General features: G+C 32.9%; 1 protein-coding gene and 1 long non-coding RNA gene across 4 annotated transcripts; one reads left to right on the forward strand and one right to left on the reverse strand.

The window, feature by feature from the left end:
- Window positions 1–909: 909 nt before the first annotated feature.
- On the reverse strand, window positions 910–4,186 carry LOC120076469 (uncharacterized). Of its 2 annotated transcripts, none has more exons than XR_005481552.2 (3): window positions 3,815–4,186; window positions 1,768–3,631; window positions 910–1,537 (listed from the first exon to the last, which is right to left on the reverse strand). It is a non-coding gene; the product is annotated as an uncharacterized LOC120076469 (long non-coding RNA). The 2 variants fall into 2 exon arrangements; XR_005481551.2 differs by having other exon boundaries at window positions 910–1,314; window positions 1,432–3,631.
- Window positions 4,187–13,543: 9,357 nt separating this feature from the next.
- LOC120076777 (TORTIFOLIA1-like protein 5) lies at window positions 13,544–17,673 on the forward strand. Of its 2 annotated transcripts, none has more exons than XM_039030685.2 (5): window positions 13,544–14,632; window positions 14,816–14,897; window positions 15,240–15,811; window positions 16,456–16,973; window positions 17,137–17,673. In XM_039030685.2, the coding sequence occupies exons 1-4, from the start codon at window positions 13,799–13,801 to the stop codon at window positions 16,927–16,929; spliced, it is 1,962 nt and encodes a 653-aa protein (XP_038886613.1). In that variant the 5' UTR covers window positions 13,544–13,798; the 3' UTR covers window positions 16,930–16,973; window positions 17,137–17,673. The 2 variants fall into 2 exon arrangements, with proteins under 2 accessions (XP_038886613.1, XP_038886614.1); XM_039030686.2 differs by having other exon boundaries at window positions 13,609–14,632; window positions 17,167–17,673.
- The last annotated feature ends 9,953 nt before the right edge of the window (window positions 17,674–27,626 follow it).

Here is a 27,626-nt window from a genome sequence, read left to right on the forward strand (position 1 = left end):
TTTCATTAACTACCGATCGCTCCACTAAGGACCGACAGTTGCACTCTTCGTATATATATATATATATATATATATATATTTCAGTGTCCATTGGATATAACCAATCAACGGCACGTTGACCCTTCATAAATTGCTCGTAAGTACAACTGAACCAAAATTATCGTTTTGTCCCTGTAGTTACATCTGCTCCTTAAGTACTACTGATCCCTCTAATGAATAATTAGTTATAGTTCAACTATAACCAAACCTCTCTCGGGCCAGGAGAGGGTGTGACGTCACACTGTCAAGCCCCAAAATCAGCCCTTAAGGGAGCAATTTATCTACTTTCCCTAATAGTAGGGGAGGGGTGAAATCCTTCTTGTGTAGCTGCATTCCCAGCTCCACAATCAGACGAATCCCCAAAATGGTAGACTTATTGAGTCGGCGAAACTGGTCATTCTCGCCCATGTAGATCAAAGGACCGCTTTCACAGGTAGGAGTTCACAACTCACTCAAGATGTAAGTCGAATCGAGTAACGGTGTTATATAGAGGGACTATTCATTTCATGGTCCGATCTTATACAAACTCTTTGTACAGAGCATCCCGCTCACGTGTCTCCACATGAATAGTTAGGATAAGATCATTTGTAGCATATTACAACAATTGTAACAACTACAAAGTGTGTCATATTCGTAGTGTCACCAGGATAAGGTACCTAGTCTTATCCATCTACTATAGATCGTTTAGGTTATCACTTAAAAATGATTCATTTATATGTCTCCATATACATGTTTAAGTTACAGAAGATAACCTTGGATATTAGTTTATTGATTTTTGTGGGTTAATGCAACTAAATTTCAAATAAAATACCTCTTATTTTATTAGATAAATAAAATATTTATATAATACAATTACAAACTATAAGACCATGAGATTTGGAGCATCAACTACAATAGAGCTAACTTTTGTACTCAACATTTGTGCTAAATCTCGATATTACAAATTGTTTCTTTGAGGCCCATTGAATCAGATTTCCTCCAAAAAAGACACATACTCCTAAGTTGATTTTCTGTCATCTAAGTATGAAGCCCAGTCAACATCAGCAAAGCCATGAATATTAAGATCTTTTGATTTCTTAAACATCGGACCATGATTAAGAGTCCCTGCCCAACTATCTAAGAATTCATTTTACAACTTGCCAAAGAAATTGATTTGGAGAATGCACGAACTGACATATTTGTTTATACAATATACAATTTCTAATCTGGTTAGAATTGCATACTATAAAGCTTCCACTATGCTCCTATACAATCAAACATCATCAGATCTTTCACCTTGATATGCAGATAGAATAAATCCATTAACCATAGGAGTAAATATTGATCTAGCATCTTCCATATTTGCCTTATATAAAAGATTTGATACATACTTCTTTTGTGAAAGAAACATACCTCCATCAGCGGAGTATGAAACTTCAATCCCCAAGAAGTAGTTTAGTAGACCAAGATCTTTAAGGGAGAATTAATTATTTAAATCAACAATCTGCTTCTCATTCATCTGTGATGAGCTACCAGTGATGTTATTATCATCAACATATACTAGAATATAACAAACTATTTCATTTTTATGATAAACCAGAAGAGATGAATCAACATTTGAGTTAACAAACCGCAGTTAATGTAAAAATAAAGTCAATCTATCAAACCAAGCTCGTGGAGCTTGTTTCAGACCATATAATACTTTTTTCAATTTACAAACCATTATAAGAGCTAAAACGTCTATCATACCTGGTAGTTGAGCTATATATATTTCATCTTCTAGCAAACCATGAAGAAAGACATTATTAACATCCATATGTCTCGATTTCCAGCCATGATATAAAGCAAGTATAACAAAGATTCAAATGGTTATAGGTTTTACAACAGGGCTAAAAGTTTCAGTGTAATCAACATATGCAGTTTGATTATGACCTTGGACTACCAACCTTGCTTTGTATAAAACTATAGATCCTACATCCAATCACCTTTTCATAAGTTGGCTGTGGCTCTAACTCCCACATTTTATTTGCTAAAAGAGCATTGTACTCTTCTGTCATAGCTTTCACCCAATATGGACATTTTAGAGCTTCTTTAATATTAGGAGGCTCCATCTTAAGATATTCAACCGTCAATACTTCGGGTTTAAAAATACCATTATTTCTTCTTTTAACCATTGGATGATTATTGATAACATGAGATGCATTGAACAAAGGTGCAACATTAAATGAACTCTCATGATTAGTGGGATCAGAGTAATTTTGAGATGAAGATTGAAGTGAATTATGGACTGGTGCAACATTGCTAGGTTATGAAGTATTCAAAAGAGAAGTATCGAGTGGAGAAAAGGATGGATCTGATAAAGAAGAAGCTAAAGAACTGATGGACAATTGATTTGTACAGTGATTTATAGAGTGTACAACTTCTGTTGAGGATGGATGTGATTGGTCATTTTTTATAGGACATAAGGCTGAGGTATTAGGTTGAATGGAGGGATGGCTGGTAGACTTGTAAAATTGGTAGGTAGCTGAAAGATGGTGAGCTATTTGAAGATGGCTGTGCAAACTGGAAAAAGGACATTGAAAGAAAATTTTTCTCAACGAAGAGGACATGTCTGCACACATATAAATGACCAGACTAAGAGAGGCATTTGTATCCATTATGAATGGAACTATACCCTAGAAAAATACAAGGGGTTGATCTTGTGCCAAGTTTCTGTTTTTTATAGGCTCTCAATGAAGGATAACATAGACAACCAAATGTTTTTAAAAATGAATAGTTTGGTTTGATCCCAAAAATATTTTTCCAAGGGAGATATCTTTTGATATGGAAGAAAGTCTATTTATCAAATAAACCGCAGTAGAAAAAGCATCATCCTAAAATTTAAGATGTAAAGAAGAATGAGATAATAGAGTTAAGTTCATTTCAACTATGTGTCTATGTTTTCTCTTGACAATGTTATTTTGTTGGGAAGTATGTGGACAAAACATCCTATGTTCAATACCATTAGATTTCAAATAGGGAGTAAATGAATGAAATTCATCCCCTCCATCGATTTGAAAACGTAGTATGGGATGTCCTAAAAGTTTTTCTACCGTTTGTTTAAAAGATAGAAAAGCAATAAATGCTTCATTTTTAGTTGTAAGGAAATAAATCTAGGTATATCTTAAAAAGACATCAACAAAACTTATCTAATATTAAAACCATTTCTAGAGACTTGATAACATGGTCCCCAAAAATCAATTACAATAATTTGTAAGGGAGCTGAATATATGGTTTAGGATTTTGAAACAGGAAGATTATGGCTTTTGACAAGAGCACAAGCATGACAAACAAAAAACTTCCTTTTACTTGAATATGAAATATTACAAGTAAAAACTTGTTGAACAGTATTGAAATTTGGATGACCTAACCTATTCTACCATATATCAACTATAGAAAACATAGACAACGGGCTTGTATTACCTTGAGTATATGATGTATGAAAGACTTGTGAATGACCCTTTAAGGATGAGCTTGGTTTGGATGAAGATTCCTAGGACTTTGCTTTTTCCAATGCAAAACAATAGAGTTCATTAACAAGATTGTCTCGGAGTAGAATTTGTTCATGAAGATCCTTCATAAAGAAAAAATTGGAATAAAATTCAAAGAAAATAGAATTATTTTTTGGCAAATTGGCTTACATTTATAAGATTTTTGGTGATTTTAGGTACATAGAGCGGACTTTTAAGCTGAAAGATAGTTTTTTGATAAGTAGAAGATTGAAGAAATGAAGAACTTATATGAGAGACATTCAAACCTGCACCCAAGATATTCAGATCCATAGGTCAAATTGGATACATCATTTGTGACATGGTTCGTGGTCTCTGAATCTGAAACCACTGATTTTCTCTGTCGAAGTCATTTTGTATCAGTACTATCTTTATGGAAGATGAATTCATATCCTGACCTTGAGGATGAGAAGAAAATCCTTGCCCATGTTGATTGAAATTTGGTCTTGAAAACCATTTCTCAAGTTGATCAAGATATCATTTCAAAATTGTATGCCCAAATTTACCACAAACTTGGCATTGAGGCTTCCCATTATTATTCCAAAACTTCTTGCTTTGCTTGTTCCCTTGATTCTTACCTCTTTTATTTGTATCATTATTGTTCGACGAAGAAGAAGAATAAGAAGGTTGCTTCGATTGACTCTGAGTGGTTAGATTCACAGAGGGTATGAAGCCATAAAGATTTACAAAACTGTCTTTTGATTTGATTTTCTTGGGCAAGAAGTTGAGAATAAACTCTTACATGAGTATTCATATTTTTCAGTGATTACCAATAATGTTGAGTTATATTCTGGTCCCAATCTGACCAAAATATACATTATACGATCTTTGTGAGATACTTTCCTTCCAGTAGATTTCAAGGAATCAACCAAATTCTTAATTTTCTGAAAATGTTCTTCTAGTTTCATATTGCCCTTTTTCATCGCTTCCAGTTTTCCTTTCATATCAAGAACTCGAGCCATATTACGATAGGAGATTCTTGCATTAAGTACAGTCCACACCTCTTTTGATGAATTGCAGTTAAGCATTGCGGCAAGAAGATCCTTGACATTGCTCCAAGAAGCCAGAAAACGATTAAGCTATCTTGCTTAACCCAATAGTCACATTCCGGATTTACAATTCTTGTTGAAGAAGATTCTGATTAACTGATGATGAATTTTAATGGCATTATACTCTCTTGATCAATGAATTTCTCGATACCATATCCTTGCAAAGTAGTAGTGATTTGTAGTGTCCACGAAAGGAAATTTCCTTCATCTAACTTCACAATATTGATTTTGTTTTCAGGGTTGATTACCTTGAGAGGAATTGAAGAGGAAATCATTGTTGATGATTGAACCCTAGATGGAGAATCCATGTTTGGCAAAGAAAAAAAAATTCCAAAATTTATGTCACTAGACCTTTGAGCTCTGATACCACAATATTATTCAAAATGTAACAAAGAATGATCACAAATGATGTTGAATTTTATTGATGAAAGTGATCAAGTACAATGCCTTTATTATAGAAGATACATTGTGTAAAAATAAATAAACAGAATGCACAACTGATTAACAAACAATTTAACTAAGAGATTAATCAATTGATAACAAATTTAAATATACAAAAACCAGCTTAATAAGCTCTCTTAATAATATGAACTAGGTAGGTTGTTACAATTATTCTCTTAAATTTTTAATTTGATCAATTAACTCTTGTATTTTAAAATTTCCAAATTAAATAATAATAATAAAATATTTAAAATTTTAAATTATAAAGTAGGAGCCAAGTTTTGATGCAGAATAAAAGATTAAGATCGATACTATAAATTGGCGAGTTCAACATCAATATTGATTATAATTGAAATTTCAATTTTACCAATATATTACTAATAGAGGAGGGCTATAACTTGATCAAATTAAGAGTTTAAGAGTGTAACGGTAATAAATCCAAGTAGGAGTGATTTGTATGGTTTATAGAATTTTTTTTTTCTTTTGTAAAAAATATAAAATTCATTTATTATAGAAAATAAAAAAGAAAGGTAGAGTGATTTGGAAGGGTAAAGTTCATTGAATGTGTAAGATTTGAGTGTCACGTGAGTGGCAGGCCTTTTATTTTAAACAATGTTTGGTTGCGTACCGGCCGTGGGTTTGCCCTTTATCATTCTTTCACATGCAGATACAAACAATGAAAATGCAGCGGATGATGGTAGGATGGAAGAAGAAGCCAAATCCAATACATTTCCCCAACTCATTTCCTTCATTTATAAATATACATATATATATATATATATATACATACATACATATATATATATATATTAATCTATATCATTCTTCCGACTAACTTAGATACATCTCGATCAATCTTATATTGATTTACTATATTTGGATATTAAAAAAACTAGCGTGATATTAAACCCTAAGTAGTAGGTAGGTGGCCACCGTAAATTAAACTCATTTCTGCTATTTTTTTAGGATACCCTATTACTTTATTTTTTTACCACGAGAATAACTTATGATGGTTAATTTATCAATATACTTTCCTAAAATACTACTTTGCTTCCTTTATTTTAGCCTGTGTACTTTTAAATGTTGTTTTTGGTCTTTATACATTTAACTTTAATTTATTTTAGTTTTTATACTTTCAAAATCGTTCACTTTGGTTATTGTACTTTCAACTTTAATTCATGTTGGTCCTTAAAATTTTAAAAGGTGGCCCTTTTATTACTATAAAAGTACAAAGATCATAAAGAACATTTTGAAAGTATAGAGACTAAAATGAATCAAAATTAAAAGTATACGAATTAAGATAAACATTTTGTATGTATTAATTATTTTAAACCTTTATTTTATTTTATTGTCCTTTCTTTCTAGTTGAAGTTTAAACATTTTGGTTGGTATTATTTTTATCGGGCTCCTTGTATATATAGTAAAATGAGGCTAAAATATTGTAGAAGATGGTTAAAACTTAAAACTAGTTGCATTGATTAGCTTTGAGAATGCGTTGGTTTCATCTTAGGTTTAGATTTGAATTTGGTTAGATTGAAAGTTCTGATTTAATTTTTATAGGATGATAACGATGTATCCTAGATTATTTTGATATATATATATTAAAAAATAATAAACAATAAAGTCAAAAAAATCTCAAATACTCCAATTTTAACTACTATTAAATGTAATTGTTTTAAATGTCAAAACTATTGGAAATATTTTCAAATATAAAAAAATGTCGTTGTCTATTACACATCTATCAATGTCTATCATTGTCTATCACTAATACTAATAAATATCTATATGTATCTATCACTGATAAACAGTGACATTTTGTTATATTTATAAATAAATTGATTCATTTTTCTATATTGGAAAACAATCCAACTATCAAACTGACTTTTTTTCTCTAAAATAAAATTACTATCAAATTGAGTTTACATTTTTAATATTTACACTTTATATTAGATGTCATTCTCATTCCTAGGTTTTTTCTCTTGTTTTCTTTCTTTATTTTTATATGATGATTATTTTTATTCTTTACTTTCTTTATAATAGTATTCGAGTCAAAATAATGAAATTTCGATTTGAAAACAGTAAATTGAATTTTGAATATGTACTATTCAGATTGTTTTTGTTATTTTGTAATATTCAGTTTTATATATCAGTAAACTCTCCGTCTAACTAAGTGCATATTTGAGAGTTATATTAGTACTACCCTCTATGTAGTCTATGTATAGGGGAGCATACTTGACAGGAGATAGACACAGATGATAGAAAGGTCCTCCACTTCGATTCCTATCCCGTTAGTATCTAATGTAATAGGTAGAATTACAGGGATAACTAGTACTTGACAGACACGATGTAGTTGAAGTGGTCATGCTAAATGTCGAATATGACCATTAATACAATTCATTAGTTAATCATACCAAGTTGATTATGTAGTTGATATCGATAAGCTTTAGCACCTAATCACATTTTAATACTTCCACCAAGCATATGTTGGATATATCGTAGTAGTGGTAGATCTTCAAGTCCCATAGTAATTTCAAGAGAAGTATATCCTTATTTACTAACTTGAATACTTCCATCACCGTCGATAATTCCAACTAGCCACTTATAGAAGGATTTAGGATACTTACTATAGTTGCCTTAACTTTCTCATTAGCCCTTAGAGACTCAAAACTCCTAGATCGAACTTGTTCGCTTACCTGATTGCTTTCTAAACAAAAAATTTTACCTATCAGTGGGAGAGGGGAAAGGCTTGGAGAAGAGAATACCACTACAAGAGAGAGTCTTTCGAGTGTAAAAAGTAATCTGCTGAATCCGAATTTAATAAGCGAAAGGATATTTTGATTTTCTGATATTCCGATTTTCTCTTACCCTCCGATGAATGAACTCAAGCTTAAGTGTTATCGGTCTATGAATTGATACAGATTCATTAAATAACATATATAGAATGAGGGACTGATACCGAAGGAACTCGAACAAGAACAAACAATTGAAAAGAAATAACAACTATTTAATTAACTATGGAGTACAAATAGATTGAATGAAACATTTCATTTATTTTATTCTATTCATCTTTAGTTATAGTCGATTTGAGGTATGGTCACTTCATTGGCCCAAATTCGAAGTTTTTTTGTGAAAGTTTCAACCTTGTTAACTATGACAATAGTCGCGACTATAAACAAACTCGCGACTATGACAGGGTGGTACGCTTCGCTCTCTCGGGACCCTTTCTCTAATCAAAATACTAAAAGCCCCTACTAAAAGGCGAGCATTAGAATGAGAAAGGATTGTAGAATCGTGAGGTTGAACGACACATTCGAAAACTAAAGCGCACACTCGAAAGTGCTTCAAAAGGTGTCAGCAGGTGTGCGAAGCCGGAGCCTGCCATGTTCGCGCGTTGGGCCGAGTGTTCGCCCACTTCAAATTCTTCGCCTTTAGATAACAAAAAAAAAAAAAGGTGTTTGCCGCTTAGGTCGTCAAACTACGACGAGAGTTTCGCCTTTTGGCCACACCAATCGCGTCAATTTCTAAACTTTTTCTGGAAATGCTATATATTCAAGATAAAAGATCTTGAACTTCCAATAGGAGAGAAGAAGAATAAAAAGTAACCTGCAAAAGGAAACATAAAGAGTTGTTGGAATAGATTATCTTCTTTTTTTGAGCTACCATATTAGAAAAATCTTCATGTTAGACATTGTCTAGATGTGATATGCATTGAAGAAAATGTTTGCATGAGTATATTGGGTACTCTTCTTGATATTCCCTAAAAAAGTAAGAATGGATTGAATGTTAGACATGATTTAGTCTATTTGAAAATTCGACCAGAGCTTGCAACTATTAGTGAGGATAACATAATCTTCATTCTTTCTGCTTGTTACACTCTTACAAGAGAAGAAAAACGTTGTATTTAAAAGATAATGTCATAAATGAAGGTTCCTTAAGGTTATTCTTCCAATGTTAAAAATCTTGTGTCAATAACAAATTTAAAACTTAATGGTTTAAAATCTCATGATTGTTATGTGCTCTTACAACAATTGTTTTCTATTGCGATAAGATCTGTGCTTCTAAAACATGTTCGGTATGCAATAACTCGGTTGTGTATATTTTTCAATATTATATGAAATAAAGTCGTAGATGTGCAAACAATTGGAAAAGTTGCAAGAAGATATTGTGGTGAGTTGTAAGAAGATATTGTGGTGACCCTGTGTTCACTTGAGAAATATTTTCCTCCATTTTTCACCATCATGATGTCTCACAGTACACATTGTTAGAGAGTCAAGCTTTGTAAGCCTATTTATCTACGATAGATGTATCCCTTTGAAAGATTCGTGAAAGTTCTCAAAAACTATGTGAGAAATAGACATCATTCAGATGGTTGTAATGCTAAAAGTTACATAGTAGCAGAAGCTGTTGAATTTTGTTCAGACTTTTTATTTGGAGTGGATCCTATTGGGCTCCACACTGACCAATTAGATGACTGTATAGACAATTCAAGCGCTAGTAGACCATTGTCTATCGGAGTTTCTTTCAAACCTGAACATGATCTTCTATACCAAACTCATCAATATGTTTTGGAAAATATAATTGATGTGCAACTATATATAGTGGCAAAAACAATGCAAGTGTCCAATCCCTCTTCCTTTTGTAATTAGATATAATAGTTATATCATTAATGGATGTCGCTATCGCACAAAGTCTTATGATAAGGATCGAAGTGTACAAAATAGAGGAGTTGATTTAGTGGCAAAAACAATGCAAGTGTCCAGTTCAAAAGATAAAAATCCAGTCATTGGAAATATGTCTTTTTATAGAGTAATACAAAACATACGAGAACTTAACTATAATACGTTAAATGTTGCACTGTTTAAATATGATTGGGTTGAGAACAATAGTGGTGTGAAATGGATGACCTTGGTTTTGTGTTAGTTGATTTAAATAGAATAGACCACAAGTCTGATTCTTTTATACTAGCAACCCAAGCAAGGCAAGTGTTCTATGTTGCGGACCCAAGTGACATTAGATGGTCAATTATGCTTACTCTACCATGGAGAGAATTTGAAGATCAATATAATCATGACGAACTTGGAAATACCATATTACACTGTCAAGGAAGACCCAGTGATATGCCAAATATTGATGGAAGTAATGTTTTGGATGAGAATACATATGTATGATCAGACTGTTAAGGCATATAGATTCCTAAATAATATTTTGTGGGTGGGTTCTTAAATTATAATATTACATGTTACATTTGATTTTGGGCTTATTGTTATCTACATATATTATATTTGATTAATATGTATATATTATTTTTTAATCTTTGTTTGACAGGATCTTATATCACATAGAGCACAAGGCAAGAAACGAAGACTTAGAGGTTGGTGGAGATAATGTTGGTCAACACAATGAAACAAAGACTAAAAAGAAAAGAAAGTGGGAACCCACCATTATGTTCGATGTGACACGAGTTAGAAGTGTGGGATAGAGGAAACTAATGGAATCCAATGACAATGGAGCACCTATTGGCAAAAATGGAGCCAAGTTAAACTCCTTTATTGGGTCGTACGTGCATTACCATGTCTCCATTACATATGCAATGTGGAAACATGTGTCTGTTGAATTGGATGATAAGATATATAACACAGTTGAGGTATGTATGTTTATGTTTTTTGAAAACATTGTTTGTAATTGAGGTATGTATGTCTCATTAATGCTCTAGTCTATAGGCTACCTTTATAATCGATAGTAGATCTAGAAAGGTCAATCTTAAAACAACAGAGAAAACATTTCGTTAGTTTAAGCATTGGTTGACGACAAGACATATCATGCCATTCAAGAATGAACCTCAACTTCTAAAACAACCACCAGAAATGTATTCCTACATTGATAACAAAAAACATCGGAAAGAATTTGTTAGATCTAGATTAAGTGACGAGTTTGAGATATCAATATTTAGTAATATTTATTAAGAACCTTTTTAATTTTTATGATAATTGTTACATTTGTGTAGAGAAAAAGAATCATTCAACAAGAGCGTCGATCTAAGAATAAGTGTATCTATTGACTTCCAAGAAAAGGTTATGCTAATCTTCACGAGGAAATGATAATAATATATTAGTTTAAACTTTTATGAGTCTTAAAGGTTATGCTAATCTAACTTTGTGTACGTTGAAATGTAGAAAAAAGTATCTTCACAGGAAGGTGATTTTGACCGAGTTATCATGTGGAAGAAAGCTCGAGTAGATAAGAATGGAAAATACAACAATAAACATGTCCAAGAAGTTTTCAACCAAATTGTAAGATGTGCATTACATTTTATATTCATGGAAATTTTATATACACATTTATGAAGTTATATATATGTAGGTTATTCCTAGTGTGTGTGCAACATAAATTATTTTAGTTTATGTATTACTGCAATGTTCTTTACAAGTTGGAACCACTGAATGTGAATACTATGTAATGAGATACACGAGAGATATTATCACCAAACGGAGCAAATTAGTCATAAATTCAATGTGTTGTTAATTAATACCTATTTGCATTATTATCAATAGTTCAAATATATAACAATTGACAAAACAGGTATTGACTTCAATATTTGGGTTTTATATTAGATTGATACGAGTGACTCGTACACCAATTTGAATTGGACGAGGTGCGAGTAGAGCTAGCTAAATTTTTGGGTTCCCACATGTGATGGTGATGATCTACATTTTTTGGATATTAACATTCAATTTTTTGAAGATATGGGTTAGACATATTATTGTTGATATTGAATATAGGGGTAGAATGTTCATATGGTAATTTTGAAAATGTGTGTGTTTTGATCATATGGGATACCTAGATCTATAGTTGGTATAATTTTTGGAATTGTAGATATTTGGGTTTGTTTCTTGGGATTTTAGTTTATACTGGGATTGAACATTCGTTTTGAAATTGTTCATATTATAGTCGGGTTGATATTCTTCTATATAACTTACAAATTAGCTAGATTGTTCATATATGGACTTTGTTATGAATTTTGTAAACATTTTATGTTGTAAGTATATATATGACGACAACTATGTTCAAGGTTATATATGCACTTTTGTTAGCTAGGTTGGTGGAAATGATCAATATATGCATTTTTATATGTGTTATTTGTTTACTTGGTTAATGAAATTATCATCCTTTATATCATTGTTCGACTTCAAAACGGGAAATTATATAGATAATTTCTAATAGTACAATTTTTTTTTTTTTTAAAAAAAAAAACTTGACAAGTAAGACGTGCCAAGTATTCCTTAAGCTTGCCAGTTTTTGGGTATCAAGAATAAATAACATTTGACAATTTCAAACCATCAAGTTATGAAAAACTTGATCCATAATAAATGTCAAGAAATTAGATACTTGACACTTAAAATAAGTCAGGAGTTCCCGTATACTTGACGGTTATAATGTATCAAGTAAATTGCAGCTTGACGCTTTTAACCAGTAAAAAAATTTCTCTTATTCTTGACACTAGATTAGTTGACGTTTTTATAAATGTCAAGTAACATTAATACTTGACTGCGAAAAAATGTCAAGTAATACAATTTTTGTATTAATGATATTTTAATTATACGTTTTAGAATAAAACATGTCCAACATAGTGTTTGTAAGTCAAAAACTAAAAACAAAAAATCAAATGGTCATACTTTAATTATTCAAAACCCTTTTTTTTAGAACTTGTTTAATATTTTAAGCATTAGATAGAAAATATGAAAACCATAACAAAGGAATGGTAAAAAAACAAACATAATTTTCAAAAATCAAATGATTATCAAACAGGCTTAAGATATCCATGCTTTCATCAAGATACTTATTTAAATCTTGGTTATTATTCAATAGTTCCACTAAAAGAATTTGAATTATTAATACATAATATTAAGGTCTAAATACTACTTTGTTCATTGTATTTTTTGTTCTGATTCATTTTGATCCCTATAATTAAAAATATCTATTTTGGTCCTTATATTTTAAAAATATTCATTTTAGTCCTTGTATTATTAACTTTGGTTCATTTTGGGCTTTATATTTTTTAAAAATGACAATTTTAGTCTATTCATTTTCATTTTTATTTTATTTTTAAGCAATCAAAAATTTTCATTTTTGAAAATTTAAAAATCAAAATAAATTAAAGTTAAAAGTATAAAAACTAAAATAAATATTTTAAAAATATAAGAATTAAAATAAATTAAAATTAAAAAAAATAGAGACAGAAAATAAAGTAACCAAAATAATCAAAGTTAAAAAGAGATGGACCAAACAATTATTGAAACCTAATAATATTAATGTATATATGAGCTGCATGAGAAAAGTGAGTAAGAAAATCTGTATTGTTTGGTTAATAACAAAATTCTTTCCTGTTAATCCAATTCTTTTTTCAGCAGTGAAATGTACGAATAAAAATTCCAGCTTTTTGTCTTTTCTCCACTTCAATTAATAATATCCCAATATTATTATAAAATTACTGAATTATAAGCTTTTAAAAAAAATTAAAAATAAAATAAAATAAAATTCTTGATCATCAAAGCAAATTTTCTTTTTTGCCCCTACCCTCTAAACATTTAAAAGCCTTACAGCTTGCGTTCTTTACCGACACACGCCGCCCTTGTTCTGCCGCTAAATTTTCCCTCTCGCCGGAGTTTGAAGCTTTCCGGCCGCCGTCTCCGCCGCCGTTGCTTATGTTGCTGAGTTGACTTAGTTGTTCTTTTCTTGCTGTTAATGGCAATGTCGTCTTTGTCGAAGCGTTCGTCTCTCAGTCCGCCTCAGCCGGCCGTGGCAGCGAATCACGATCTCAAGCAACGGGTTATTGCCTGTCTCAACAAGCTTGAAGACCGCGATACTCTTGCTATGGCGGCAAATGAGTTGGAATCCATTGCTAAGGCTCTTACCTATGATTCATTCTCGTCGTTTCTCTCTTGCATTCATAATACTGATGCATCGTCGAAATCGCCGGTGAGGAAGCAGTGTGTGTACCTTCTCGGTATTCTTTCTCAGTCTCATGGAGATGCTTTGTCTCCTTTTGTGTCGAAGATGATTTCTACTGTTGTTCGTCGCCTCCGTGATTCGGACTCTACAATCCGATCTGCTTGCGTTGACGCTACGGCTTTAATGTCGTCGCAAATTACGAAGCCGCCATTCTCTGTTTTTTTGAAGCCGTTGATGGAGACACTTACGCTTGAGCAGGATATCAATTCGCAGATTGGTTCAGCTCTGTGTCTCGCAGCTGCGGTTGAGGCTGCACCTGACCCAGATGTGTCACAGCTGAGGAAGAATTTGACTAGGTTGGGGAAATTGGCGAAGAACGAGGGATTTAAGGCGAAGGCTGCGTTGCTGGTGCTGATTGGGAGTATTATTGCTGTCGGTGGTGCGACGAGTCGAAGCGTAATGGACTGGCTGGTGCCGTGCATTGTTGAATTCTTGAGCAATGACGATTGGGCAGTGAGGAAGGCGGCCGCAGAAACTCTCGGGAGGGTGGCCGTCGTTGAAAGGGATTTGACGGCCGACTATAAAGCATCGTGTATCAGTACTTTGGATAGTCGGAGATTTGATAAGGTAATATGTCATTCCTTTTTGGACGCTTGGAAAATCGAGGATAAGAATAGGAGATCAAAACGAAAACGTAAAACTCGGGGACGCAGATTTTATAGTTGAAAATCAATGGGTAGTTATGCGTCAATTTTGTCTTTAGCTTTTTCTGCTTGAACAATTTTGTGTTGACTGCGTACAATATTACAGATCAAGGTCGTTCGGGAGACAATGAACCAAACTTTGGAGTTATGGAAAGAGATTCCCGACGCTTCCGGAGACGTCTCAACTGGTAATTTCTTCTACCATTGCGTTAGTTTGATTATCAATCTGATAAATGGCGATTGAACATCAATTTTGAATAAGTCATTGTTCATACTTGTTCATCCTTTAAAGAATGTTGAGAATTGGATGCTTTAGGTCAATTATGACGTGAAAGGAAGAACTAATCCCCCTGGTCCAAAAATCCTTGGATCCAGTTTTGTAAGCTTAATGTGAATTAGTTGTCAATATGGTGACTGTTCAATTCAATGGTTAATGGTCCCAATTCATCTTTCAAGTTGTTGAGCGGATTTTTCTTAAATCAAATATCACATTTTGATGTTTTTTTTTTTCCGGTTCTTCCATGGGTCAGATAATGGCAATGGTGGATGCTTTCCTCCCGCTTCCACATGCCCACCTGAACAAAGTTTAAGAACGCCGTTGAAGAAAACAGTCCCCACTAGCACACCCATATCTACTAATAAAAAGATCAGTCCAAAGAACACAGATAAGAATTCAAGTACACCCATATCTAAGCTGCAACGCCTGAAATCTTCCAATTGGAGAGTTGAAATTGCAGTATCAAACTCCCCTTCCCCCTCTTCAAAATTTGCTTCTGAGAACAATGCTGGTGGTGGTGGTTCTGAAAACATAGATTTCCAAGAGAATGGAAATTCCCTTTTCACTGCAAAACGAGTCCTTTATAATAATGTGGGTGATGAGAAAGTTAACAAGTCCAACAATTTGAGATCTGGGTCTCGCGTAGTTCCGTTTGAGGAGCACGAGAACATTCAGGAGCATGAGAGTAGAGATTCGGATGTTACTGTTGGCAGCTCAAGTGAAGAAAATTTTGGGAGCCACAAAGAATTTGAAGATATCTCCCTGATTCGTGACCAACTTCGTCAGATTGAGAACCAACAATCTAGCCTTCTAAACCTTCTACAGGTATGCATGTCTTTTCTGACTATGTTATACATACCATATATTCTGTTGCATGTTATTCCTTTTTGGCTCCTGTTGCTTAACTTTTTATCCTTAAAGTTCCACATGCACAATGGCGTAACGGACTTTTCCATAAGAGTTTAACATAATTATCATATTCATGGCCACAGATGCCTAACTAGACACTTTTCTTTCTTAGAAAAAACCTACTACTTCTGCATCGAATTTCATTGTGAATTATGAATTTTGTTCTCCCACATTTTAAGTTGGTCTTGGACTTCTCAACTAAATGTCTTTATCTAAATTGAAGGTTAGATTGTCGGCCACATTTGGCGAGTACAGGTCATGTTTGGCGGTGGTGGTGGTGGTTGGGGGGAATTACTCTGGATTTAAGTATGAGTATACTTTGACTTTGAATTTCCGTAAATGTAAGATGCATAAATGGTCGTTTCACACTACAAAACTGGGAAATGTGTAGATTGTATTTTGGTCATTAGAGAAGTGACTCTATTTGCAAGGCAAATACAATGCATTCAAACTGTATCTCAGTAATTGTACATCCATATTCTACCCTTTTCGATTGATTAGAATTGTAGTTTCTCGATCAAGTTCTGATTTGAAATTTCTTTCTTTCAAATGAAATCTAGAGCTTTATTGGGAGTTCTCAGAGTGGGATGAATTCATTGGAGAAACGAGTACATGGACTGGAGATGGCATTAGATGAAATATCTTACGACTTGGGTTTGTCAAGTGGAAGAGTACCTAATACCAATTTTGCTGAAAACTCATGTTGCAAGCTGCCAGGTGCAGAGTTTCTTAGTTCCAAGTTCTGGAGGAGAGCAGAAGGGCGGTATTCAAGTTCAAAGTTCTGTTCTACAGCACAAGTCTCATCACCTAATGATCTGCATCACACGCTCGATAGAGATTCCGTTACAGAAGCATTTAAGCGGAACAACCAAAGATTCCGAACAGAAAGAAGGGGAGGATTAGTTACAAATCCGTTGGCTGAAGTTGATGGTGAACTTAAAGAAAACTTGGGGCAGTATCCAAAAAGATTACTGAAGACTGTGATCCAAGAAAATGACAATGTGCATATTTACAGTGCAAGTGGGACTGATTAAGTTCCTTCAATTCCTTCAGACATAGCCGTAAACCTCATCAACAGGTAATTGACTATCTAGATTCTTTGCAACTGTTGAATGTTAAATTATTGAGCTCCAAATATAATCTGTTTTGTGCACATTTGCTATTCATAACGCCCTTGACTGGAGAAGCTAATACACTTCAAATGGTGTTTATTTTAACATCATGAACTCACTTCACTGCAGAGTCTGAACTGAAATTACCCCTTTTTGAAGGCTTGTTTTTTCCTAAAGAGAGGGAGCAGGGTGGTCCTGAGAAGGGCGAAAGCAATGAATGGCCAAGTTATTATGGACGGATCTTGCGAAATATGACTTCTCAGAGTTGGCATTAACCTCAAGATCAGGTAGGTCTGTTTTGGGGTTATTTGTGTCTCATACATGCATGCTTTACAAAGGTCTTTTTCGATTGTAATGGTTGATGCCAGAGCCTGTCTTCTTTGCCACGTGAAAACTGACAGAGTGCAATCCTTCTTACAGTTTACTCCATCTTTTTATTTTTCTTCTTATCTTGGGGCTTTCTGTCACTTCTCTGTCTCTTCCAAGGTAGGAGAAAGACCTAATGGTTTTGTATGGATTGGCCAGTGAATAACATAAAATCAGGCATACCTCTTTTAGATTCTTGAATCACTCAGCCCAACAAATTGAATTGAGTCCACGTTTATCTCAGTAAAAAAAAATTGTAATAAATGAATGGTAATTTGAAAAGCGGGTCACATATGATTATATTTGGTGTTGTTTACTTGTGTTCTATATCCGTACGGATACATTGAGTTTACTTTCAAATCTGTAATAAAAAGACGCAAATTGATTGACAAGCAAAGTGTATTTAATCTAATTGCATTTGAAAATTACGTCATATCGTTATAGTTATTGTTACGATTACTGTTGTCATTATCGTTATTGTTACTATTCCAGATGAAAAATTATAAATTTTCACATATTTATCATTACCCGTTTGACACTTAGAGGTGATGTTAATCGTAGATGTGACAAAATTCATAATTCTACGTATACGTGATCAAAAGCAATCTAATTACATTTGCGATTCAGGCTCATTATAATAAATCCACCAATGAAATTTCATTATGATTATACTAATTTTTATTACGGTTTGATAAACGTAGCCTAAATTGAGTCACGTTTATCTAAAAAACGTAATAAATCAATGTTAATTTGAAAAGTGGATCCTATATCATTATGTTTGGTGTTGTTTACTTCTGTTTTATACCTATAATTAGGTCTGGGGCAACTTCAAATCTGTAATTGAAAATTGTAATTCGATTAAGGAGCAAAAAATGATTAATCCGATTACGTTTGAAAACTACATTATCGTTATTGATATAGTTAGTGTTACTGTTACAGTATGAGGAGTATAAATTTATCACATAGTGTGTCAGATTCATAATTTTAAATATGCATATGATTACGTTTATAATTGTGACATATTACGATTGATCTGTTAAACGTGGTCGGAGTCTAAAAGACCAAAAGGGGAAAAATTAAAGCCACTTTTGGTCAATCTTGAAGCAAAAGTAGGTCAGACCATCTAACACCTATATTAATTAATAGCTTGCAGAATTGGCGGAAAGTTCGATATTATAAATTCCTTTTCACATTATCAAATGATGAAGCATGCCCTAGTTTTTATGTATATTTTGGTGAGTGAAGAGAAAATATTAATTGGGCATATGAATTCATACAATAAAGGATACATCAATTTTGTGTAAATATGTTAATGGTCAAATACATGAACCTGTAGTTAATGGATTTCATATGTGATACGATGGTGAAGTATAACATATTAGTATTTAGGTTAAATTATAAAAAATATTTTTGAACTTTGTTCTTCATTTAAAAAATACTTATTTTCTTTGAAAAGTAGTAATATTGTTCTTGCCTTTTTATAATCTATTAGAATGTTGGATCCATGGTGTAAAATATCCATCGAAATCTTGATAGGGAAAATTTTCATTTTTTTTCTCCTGTTAAAATTAATCTACAACAGATGTTAAAGCTGTTGAACACCCACATTTAGATGAAATTTTGAGATTTCAAGAAACTTTTTTGTTTTATTTTCACTTCGAAACTTTCATTTCGAAAGAAATTGAAAAAAACTTAAAAACGAAAAAAAGAAAAAAACTATATATTTTTAATCTCATTTAAACTTTTTCCATTAATTTTTCACATCATTTCACCTTAGATATGATATGCAAGTCTTAAAAGAATATGAATATTTTATTTAAAAATACAAAGTTTAGGAGTTTTTTTTTTTCAAAAAAAAAAAAATAATAATAACAATTTAGCCTAGTATTTATTTGTAGTGACTTTTGGGGGTATTTTTCTAATAGTATGGGTAGGACTAGGTTGATTCATTTGATGCCAAGTGAGAAGAAAAACAGTATTATTATACGTTTCTTCAAAATTCTTGTGAATAACAAATCTTATTCACTTGACTCTAGAATAGTATTACATGGTGCCTTATTATTGTTATTTGTGAAAGATTCATTAGGAAGAATTCAAGTCAGTGGAGTATTTAAATGTAAAGTATGAGTAAAATTGGTTTCATATACAATCCCATAGTATCAAAACCTAAAAGTTTTCTCAGCCCTAGACATAGGATTTCAAAATATCGACACGAAAAATTATTTGGAAAGGTTGTCACAATGTGGTTGACAGTATTGATAGAAACTGCAAAAGTCCTTTAAACCTATATCTAGTGGTAATTAAAGGACATGTCAATTTTTGTACCTATATCCAATGGTGATTAAAAGATGAAATATTGAGGTGGCATCATTGAATAACTTGTTTGTCGGTCATGCTTGTGTCGTTAACACGTCGATATTCATTATTGTTTCTTGTTGAAGTTTGTACATCTAAAATGAAACTTGTTTCATTTGTTCGAGTCAATATTATTGCTCTCGCTACCCGAATTCTAATTTTTTTTCTAATGCTAAAATGCATTGGAGAAGGCCAAAAGAACATAAAAGGGTTCAGTTGAATATCTATCACGGGAAAAACTTCATAAAGAAAAGGTTTCATTGGTGTTATATTGAGTAGTGCTAGCAGATCCTTTATCAACGCCAAAGATCTTGAATTTTCAATGACCTCTTTTAGAAAATTAGATTTTGTGACAGAAATTTCTTTTAAATAACTCCTTGTCACCTATAATGTGATTGGTATACCCATTATCCCCGACTAACTGTCATAAGAGTGAATGAGAGAAACAAGTAGTCATAAAAAGTTGATCCTCTTCTTGTTATATTGTAGCACGTGCTCCTCCTTGCTTCCCACAATGTTTGGATGCACTGCTGAAACCTACATTTCCAACATCCTTTATTGTAGTTTCTGAGCTACTACTGTCACTTCCCCTTTTCGTTTTTCTCTCTTCCACCTTCTTCCTAATGCATTCTAACTTTTAGTACCCCTCTAATGCTTCCTTGTTGTCTCATCAACCTCCTTTGCTCTTGTGTCTGTAAAACTCTAACTAATTCTATCACTTTGAGTTAATGTTGTTAGTATTGAATGAACCAGTGAAGGTCCTTGAGCGGAAGCATGGGATTAGACCAAATACCCAAAATTTACAAATCATAAATTTTACAGCAAAAACATACATATTAGACATTTAAAAGAAAAAAGCAGTATGCTTTAAAACATAAATTACATAATAGAAAATAGGTTTAAGAAATCTTACCCTTGAAGAACTCTTCTTCACGAGATTCCTTCTCCAAAATTTGTCACGAACAATCTCGAACCCTCTAACCATCTACGAGGATACCACCACAAAAGATTCTTCTGTATTCTTTGGATGAGAATCCAGTAGTTTTGTGGGCTCTGGCAATTTTGGAAAAGAGGGATTTTGAAAGTGTTGAGAGGAAGAGATGATATTCCAATTTTTCACAAAACTTTTCAGTGTCTCTCTCTTGTGAAAAACACACACCAGGAAGAAGAAGAACAACTTCACATTTCTTCCTCATTGTCACGTTTTAGAGAGAAAAGAGGGAAAGAGAGTTACAACTCCCTTCTAAAAAGATTTTTAAAATAAAATAAAATAAAATAATTTATTTTCATAAATCAATTTAATATATGATAACTACCTTATCATATAATATATATTTTAAACTATATGTTATATCAAATATAACACATAACCTATAGATTCTATATTATATCAAATATAATATAACCTATAGTTTTTATTCTTTCACCAATGACATTTAATATAAATCTCATTTATATTAAGTTTAATTATATGAATCAAATTCATATAATTAATATTTGAATCATATTTAAATATTTATTTCCTCTCAAATAAACTTTATATTATAATGTATCAAATACATTATAGCAATTATATCATATATATAATTAGATTAAATTAAATATATCACATAATTAATTCCCTCAATTAATCAATTAATTTGAACAACTCAAATTAATCCAAAATTTGATTCTCATTAATTCCCAATGAGCTATAGAGGGGACCTTATAGACTTGTAGCTTAAAGCTCTAATGGTACGTGAATAATTAATTAAATTATTCACCATCCATTAACTGTCGGGCACTCCACTAAAGACTGACAGCTGCACTTTTCGCATTACAGATATATTTCTATGTCCATTAGATATAACCAATCAACAATCAATAACCCTTCACAAATTGCTCGTAAGTACACTTTGACCAAAATTATCATTTTGCCCCTATAGCTACATCTAACTCCTTAAGTACCACTGATCTCTCTAATGAACAATGAATCATAGTTCAACTATGACTAAACCTCTCTCGGGCCAAAAGAGGATATGATGCCACATTGTTCAAGCCCCGGAATCAGCTCTCAATGGAGCAATTTATCTACTTGCCCCAACATTGTGGAATGAATGAAATCCTTTTTCTGTAGCTATGTTCCCAGTTCCCCAATCAGACAAATCCCCAAAATGGTAGGCTTGTTGAGTCGACGATCTGGCCTCTCTCACTCATACAAATCAAATGACCGCCTTCATATGGTCATCCTGGTTAAATGAAAGTCTCTATTATGAACACGTCATATAATGAAGCTAAATATTTCGTGGTTTGATCTTATACAAACTCCTTTGTATAGAATATCTCTGCTCACATGTTTTTGAAGGAACTCGTTTTAAAGAGATCCAAGAGCAGAAGTGGATCATCCAAACTCCATTTAGATTAAAAACACGAAATTACAGCAAACATATAATTTATGCATTCTAATCAAAATTATAACATGCTTTTTAAACAAGAAATAGGGTTCAAGAAATTATACCTTTGAAGAACGTTTCTTCGTGTAAACCCCTCGAACTATCAGGAACTCGAACACAACATCAAACTTGAAGACTCTCTTCAAGAACTTCACGAACCAAAACAAGATATAACTAGTAGAAATACAAGTTATTACAGCGCAAATAAGTAAAACAATAAGAGAAAGCGATGGTAAAATAAGCAATATCATATCTGAAAGCGCCAAACTGAAAGGAATTTCGATCACTAATGCTCATCGCATAAAAGTAGTTAATTTATCTATTTTGTGCATGTACAATGCAATGGCACATATGAAATTGCGATCCAAGGGCACAATGCGACAGTGCGCTTGAAATTGCGATCACAAGTCATGCGATCGTAAGAAGTTTCTCAAATGGTGATCGCATAAAGACCTCGCATCAAGGCGACAACATAATAAATCATGATGGCGGTCGATCGAATTTAGTTGACAAGCCGTTAAAAGTCACACTGTAGCAAGTACACTAAACTTTTGGTGACTTTTAAATGGCGCAACAGAATAGGGAAATTAATGTCGCCCATCATTGGAATCATTAGTAAGAAAAGCTACCTCACCTTGAAATCTATAAATACCGAATGCCACCAGAGAGAAAAGGATCAATTCATACACATACACATACATATACATAGAGGACGAAGAGAGCAAGGAGACGAGGCGAAGCTGAGAGAAATCGCTCCCAGATAGATCGAGAGACTTCCGGAAAACAATACAAAGGAGAGAGAGCCAACCCTTGCGAGAGCAAGAATTCACAACTAGAACAGAGTTGAAGTGATAAAGAGCAGTGTAAAAGGCCACGGGAAGCAAGTCATTGTTTAGCGGGCTTGTTATCTCTCAAATCCACTTGTCATTTTGTATTCAGTACTTTATTTGCAGAAAATGGAAACTTCATTTCGATTTATGTTCAATCTCTCCACATCATGCATGAGTAGCTAAATTTCTGAATGGGTTGAGAAGTACTTAACCAACATGACTTAAGATTTACATTTTATGCGATCATCTTGTCTTATGTATGCATCATTCACCTTTGGACGTACTTGAGAAAGTTGTCTAAAGATAGAATCTAGGCTTGAGAGAGTCGAATTAGAATCTAGGCTTGAGAGAGTCAGATTAGATCGCATAAGCAAGAGTAGAAATTTAGACATAAATTCTATCTGCTATTTACACATCGCATGCATCCTAGAAATAGGAATTACAGCATTCTGCATTGCGAAATGTAGTATTGATATTTATGTGTAGCATGATCGCATAACTTGTGCACAATCTTAGGAAATGTTAGCTAAACCCCTTCTCAACCTCTTCATCGCATACTTATTATAACTCTACACTTTCATCACTTTGCGTTCAACTCCATCGCATAGTGAAAATCTAAATCAAAACACTATCCACTTCTTTTTCACTATCGCATTAGAATCAAAGAGTTTGTCACATATCTACTTAGTAGTCCTTGTGTTCGACCCTGGACTTACCAGGAAACCTAAGAAGGCTTATATTTGGCTTTGTTAGGAAAATTTGCATGATCACCGCATAACACACATCATCGCATACTCACACCATCGCATCATAATTTTACGCATCACAAGACAACCATTAGGAACCTTCGGTATGCTCGGGGTGAGAACCCAAGAGTTGTGGGCTCTGACTATTTTAGTAAGGAGGGATTTTGAGTATGGAGGAGGAAGAAGATTGAAGAAGAACACTATCGTATAGGAAGTTTCTCAATTATGTAGTGTAAAAATGCCTATCGTATAGACTCTCTTTTTTCGTGTAATCTTGCTATGGAGAAAATAAAATCTTATTCCATTTATCTCATTTGCCATAAAAACTACTCAATCATGCACTAAGGTGGTTGGATAGAAAAATGAATTATTATTCAAAATAATAAATAATATAAATAAATATGATAACAAACTTATCATATTATATTTATAACATATAGTTTTAATATTGTATCGTATACAATATAAACTATAATTCTTTTTCTCTATTTTATGGCATTTAATATAAATCATATTTATATTAAATTTAACAACTATGAATCTCATTCATAGAAAATATATTTGAATCACATTCAAATATTTATTCCTCAAATTAAACTATAATGTATCAAATACATTATGTCAACTATATCATATATAATTGAATAAATTTAATTATACATATATAATTAAATTTCCTCTTATTAATTTAAATAATTTAAATTAACCCAAAAACTTATTCTCAACTAAATCATTTTAAGCTACCAAAGGGACCTTATGAACCTGTAGCTTGAAACTCCAATGGTACATGAATAATTAATTAAACTCTTTAATTACATTGTCCACCATCTGTTAACTATCAAGCACTCTACTAAATATTGACAGTTGCACTCTTCGCAGTATAGATATATTTTTGTGTTCATTGGATATAACCAATCAACTGTACGATGATCCTTCACAAATTGCTCGTAAGTACAGCTGAGCCAAATTAACGTTTTGCCCCTGTAGTTACATCTAACTCCTTAAGTACCACTGATTCCTCTAATGAACAATAGATCATAGTCCCACTATGACTAAACCCCTCTCGGGCCAGGAGAAGGCGTGGCGCCACATTGTTTAAGACCCGGAATCAGCCTTTAAGGAAGCAATTTATCTACTTACCCCTGTTTTAAGGAAGGAGTGAATTCCATCTTGTGTAGCTGAGTTCTCAGCTCCCCAATCAGACGAATCCCCAAAATTAAGCTTGTTGAGTCGAGATCTGACCACTCTCACCCATACAAATCAAAGAACTGCTCTCATAGACCGAAGTTCACAACGTACTCAGGATTAAGGTCATGTTACCCATGGTCATTCTAGTGAAATGAAAGTCTCTATTATGAATGGCGTTATATAATGAGACTAAACATTTCATGGTCCGATCTTATACAAAAAATTTTGTATAGAATAGCCCGCTCGTATGTCTAATACATGAATGATTAGGATCAAATCATTTGTAGTACTTTACAACATTTGTAACATCTATAAAGCGAGTCATGCTCGTAATTTTACCAGAATAAGGTACCCAACCTTATCCATATACTACAGATCATTTAGGTTATCACTTAAACGTGATCCACCTGTATGTCTCCACATACATGTTTAAGTTACAACGATAACCTTGGATGTTAGTTTATTGGTTTGTGGTTAATGCAACAAAATATCACATATTTCATAGACAAAGTGAATAAAATATCAAATATTATTAATCACATACAAGTTTGTTCATATAATGTTTATAAACTATAGAACCCTACGAGATTTAGGGCATCAACCCCAATAGTCTTCACATGAATGATCAGGATCAAATCATTTATAGCACTTTACAATACTTGTAACATCTACAAAGCAGGTCATACTCGTAGTGTCACCAGGATAAGATATCTAGCCTTATCCATCTACTACAAACCATTTATATTATCACTTAAACATGATCCACTTGTATGTCTCTACATACATGTTTAAGCTATAAAGATAATATTGGATGTTAGTTTATTGATTTGTGGTTAATGCAACTAATTTTGAAATAAAATATCACATATTTTATTATATAAATAAAATGTTTGTATATTACAATTACAAACTATGGGAGCCTACGAGATTTAGGGCATCAAACCCAACAAGTATTTTCTAAGGAAGCAATAGTTGCTTTGTACCCCTCAAATCCTTAGCAACAATTGCGCTTCTCCTTTCTTTTGCACATCCATCAAAACATAATATTTTATCTTAAAATGTTTGGTTCTTCCATGAAAAATTGGATTCAAAGAAATAAATAATGTAACTTGCTTATCCGCAAATGTCCTTACACTTTCTTCTTGCTTCAAATGTAAGTCATCTATCAATTTCTTCAACCAAACAACTTGGTTTACTGTTGCAACTGTTGCAATGAACTTAGCTTATGCAGTTGATTGAGCCACTATATCTTGTTTTCTTGAACACCATGAGAAACACCCACAGCAAAAAATGAAACAATACCTAGAGGTGTTCTTGCATCGAATGTCCTAGCCCAATCACTATTTAAGTGACCTTGCAACTCAAAACTATAAACTTTGCTAAATTTGATCCCAAAAGACAATGTTCCTTTCAAATATCTTAGAACCCTTTTTGTAGCAATCATGTGATTCTTACTTGGACAGTGAAGAAATCTAAATAAGACATTTACAATGTACATGATGTCAGATATAGTGGATGTGAGATACATGAGACATCTAACTAGACTTCTGTACACATTCTCATTTGTAGGTTTCTCTCTATTATTTTTCTGTAACTTCTCCTTCTGAATCATTGGAGTGTTTACACTCATACACTCCTCCATATTGAACCTTTTCAATACTTCTCTCATGTATTTTATCTGACAAAGAAACACTTCATTTTGTCTTTTTTTAATCTCCATACCCAGGAAGTAATGCATCATATCTAAACCAGTCATCTCAAATACTTTCATCATTTCTTGTTTGAACACCTCTATTTGAGCACCATCACTTCCTATCACTAGCAAGTCATCTACATAGAGAGATAGAATCACAATATCACCACTTGATTTCTTCACATAGAGTGGAATTTATTCAAACTCTTTACAAAACCTAAGTTCAACAAGTGATCATCCATCTTGTTGTACGTTGCCTTGAAAGCTTACTTCAAACCATAGAGAGCCTTTTTCAACAAATAAACCTTATGCTCTTTCCTTGATGTGATGAACACATCTGGTTGTTCAACGTAGATTTCTTCTTCTAACACTCCATTAAGGATTATTGACTTCACATCCAGTCGGTACATCTTTCAACCATGTTAAGCTGACGTTGCTAGTAGTAATATGAATATATACATCATTGCAACAGGTGCAAAAGTCTCAGAGAAATGAATTAAATGACACATTTTTATTTTGCATCTCACCTTCTCCAACATCTAAAGTGTAGATGATTATGCTTCTCATAGTTCTTGCATGCACTGCTTTTACTGAAACTTGCACTTCCATCATCAGTTACCGTAGTTTTTGAGCCATTGCTACCACTTCCTTTCCCCTTTCCACTTCTTCTCTCTTCCACCTTATCCCTTCCTACTTCATCAACCTCCTGTTCTTTTGTGCTTGCATAACACTAACTAATTCTTCATTTTGAGTTGAGAGAGGTCCTTAGTATTTTCTAAGAAAGCAATAGTTGTTTCATACCTCTTAGCCACTAAGACTAGAATCTTTTGAACCAATCTATTGTCAGATAAATCAATTTCTAATGCACTTACCTTATTGGAAATCTCAATCAACTTGTCTGAGTACTCTTTAATGGATTCAAAATTCTTCATTTGCATCCTCTGAAATTCCCTTACCAAGATCAACCACCTTCATGATCTTAATCCTTTCATCTCCTTCATACTCACCT

This window comes from Benincasa hispida, chromosome 4, assembly GCF_027475165.1.
Source record: "Benincasa hispida cultivar pf3 chromosome 4, pf3_genome.v1.1, whole genome shotgun sequence".
Classification (NCBI taxonomy): Eukaryota; Viridiplantae; Streptophyta; class Magnoliopsida; order Cucurbitales; family Cucurbitaceae; genus Benincasa; species Benincasa hispida.

What these genes read in the sequence shown, in the direction of transcription:
- LOC120076777 (XM_039030685.2), top strand. Translation starts at nt 13,799, where the DNA reads ATGGCAATGTCGTCTTTGTCGAAGCGTTCGTCTCTCAGTCCGCCTCAG. An exon ending in ATAGTCGGAGATTTGATAAG is followed by an intron (nt 14,633 to 14,815) that starts GTAATATGTCAT and finishes ACAATATTACAG; the next exon opens with ATCAAGGTCGTTCGGGAGAC. An exon ending in TTCCGGAGACGTCTCAACTG is followed by an intron (nt 14,898 to 15,239) that starts GTAATTTCTTCT and finishes TCCATGGGTCAG; the next exon opens with ATAATGGCAATGGTGGATGC.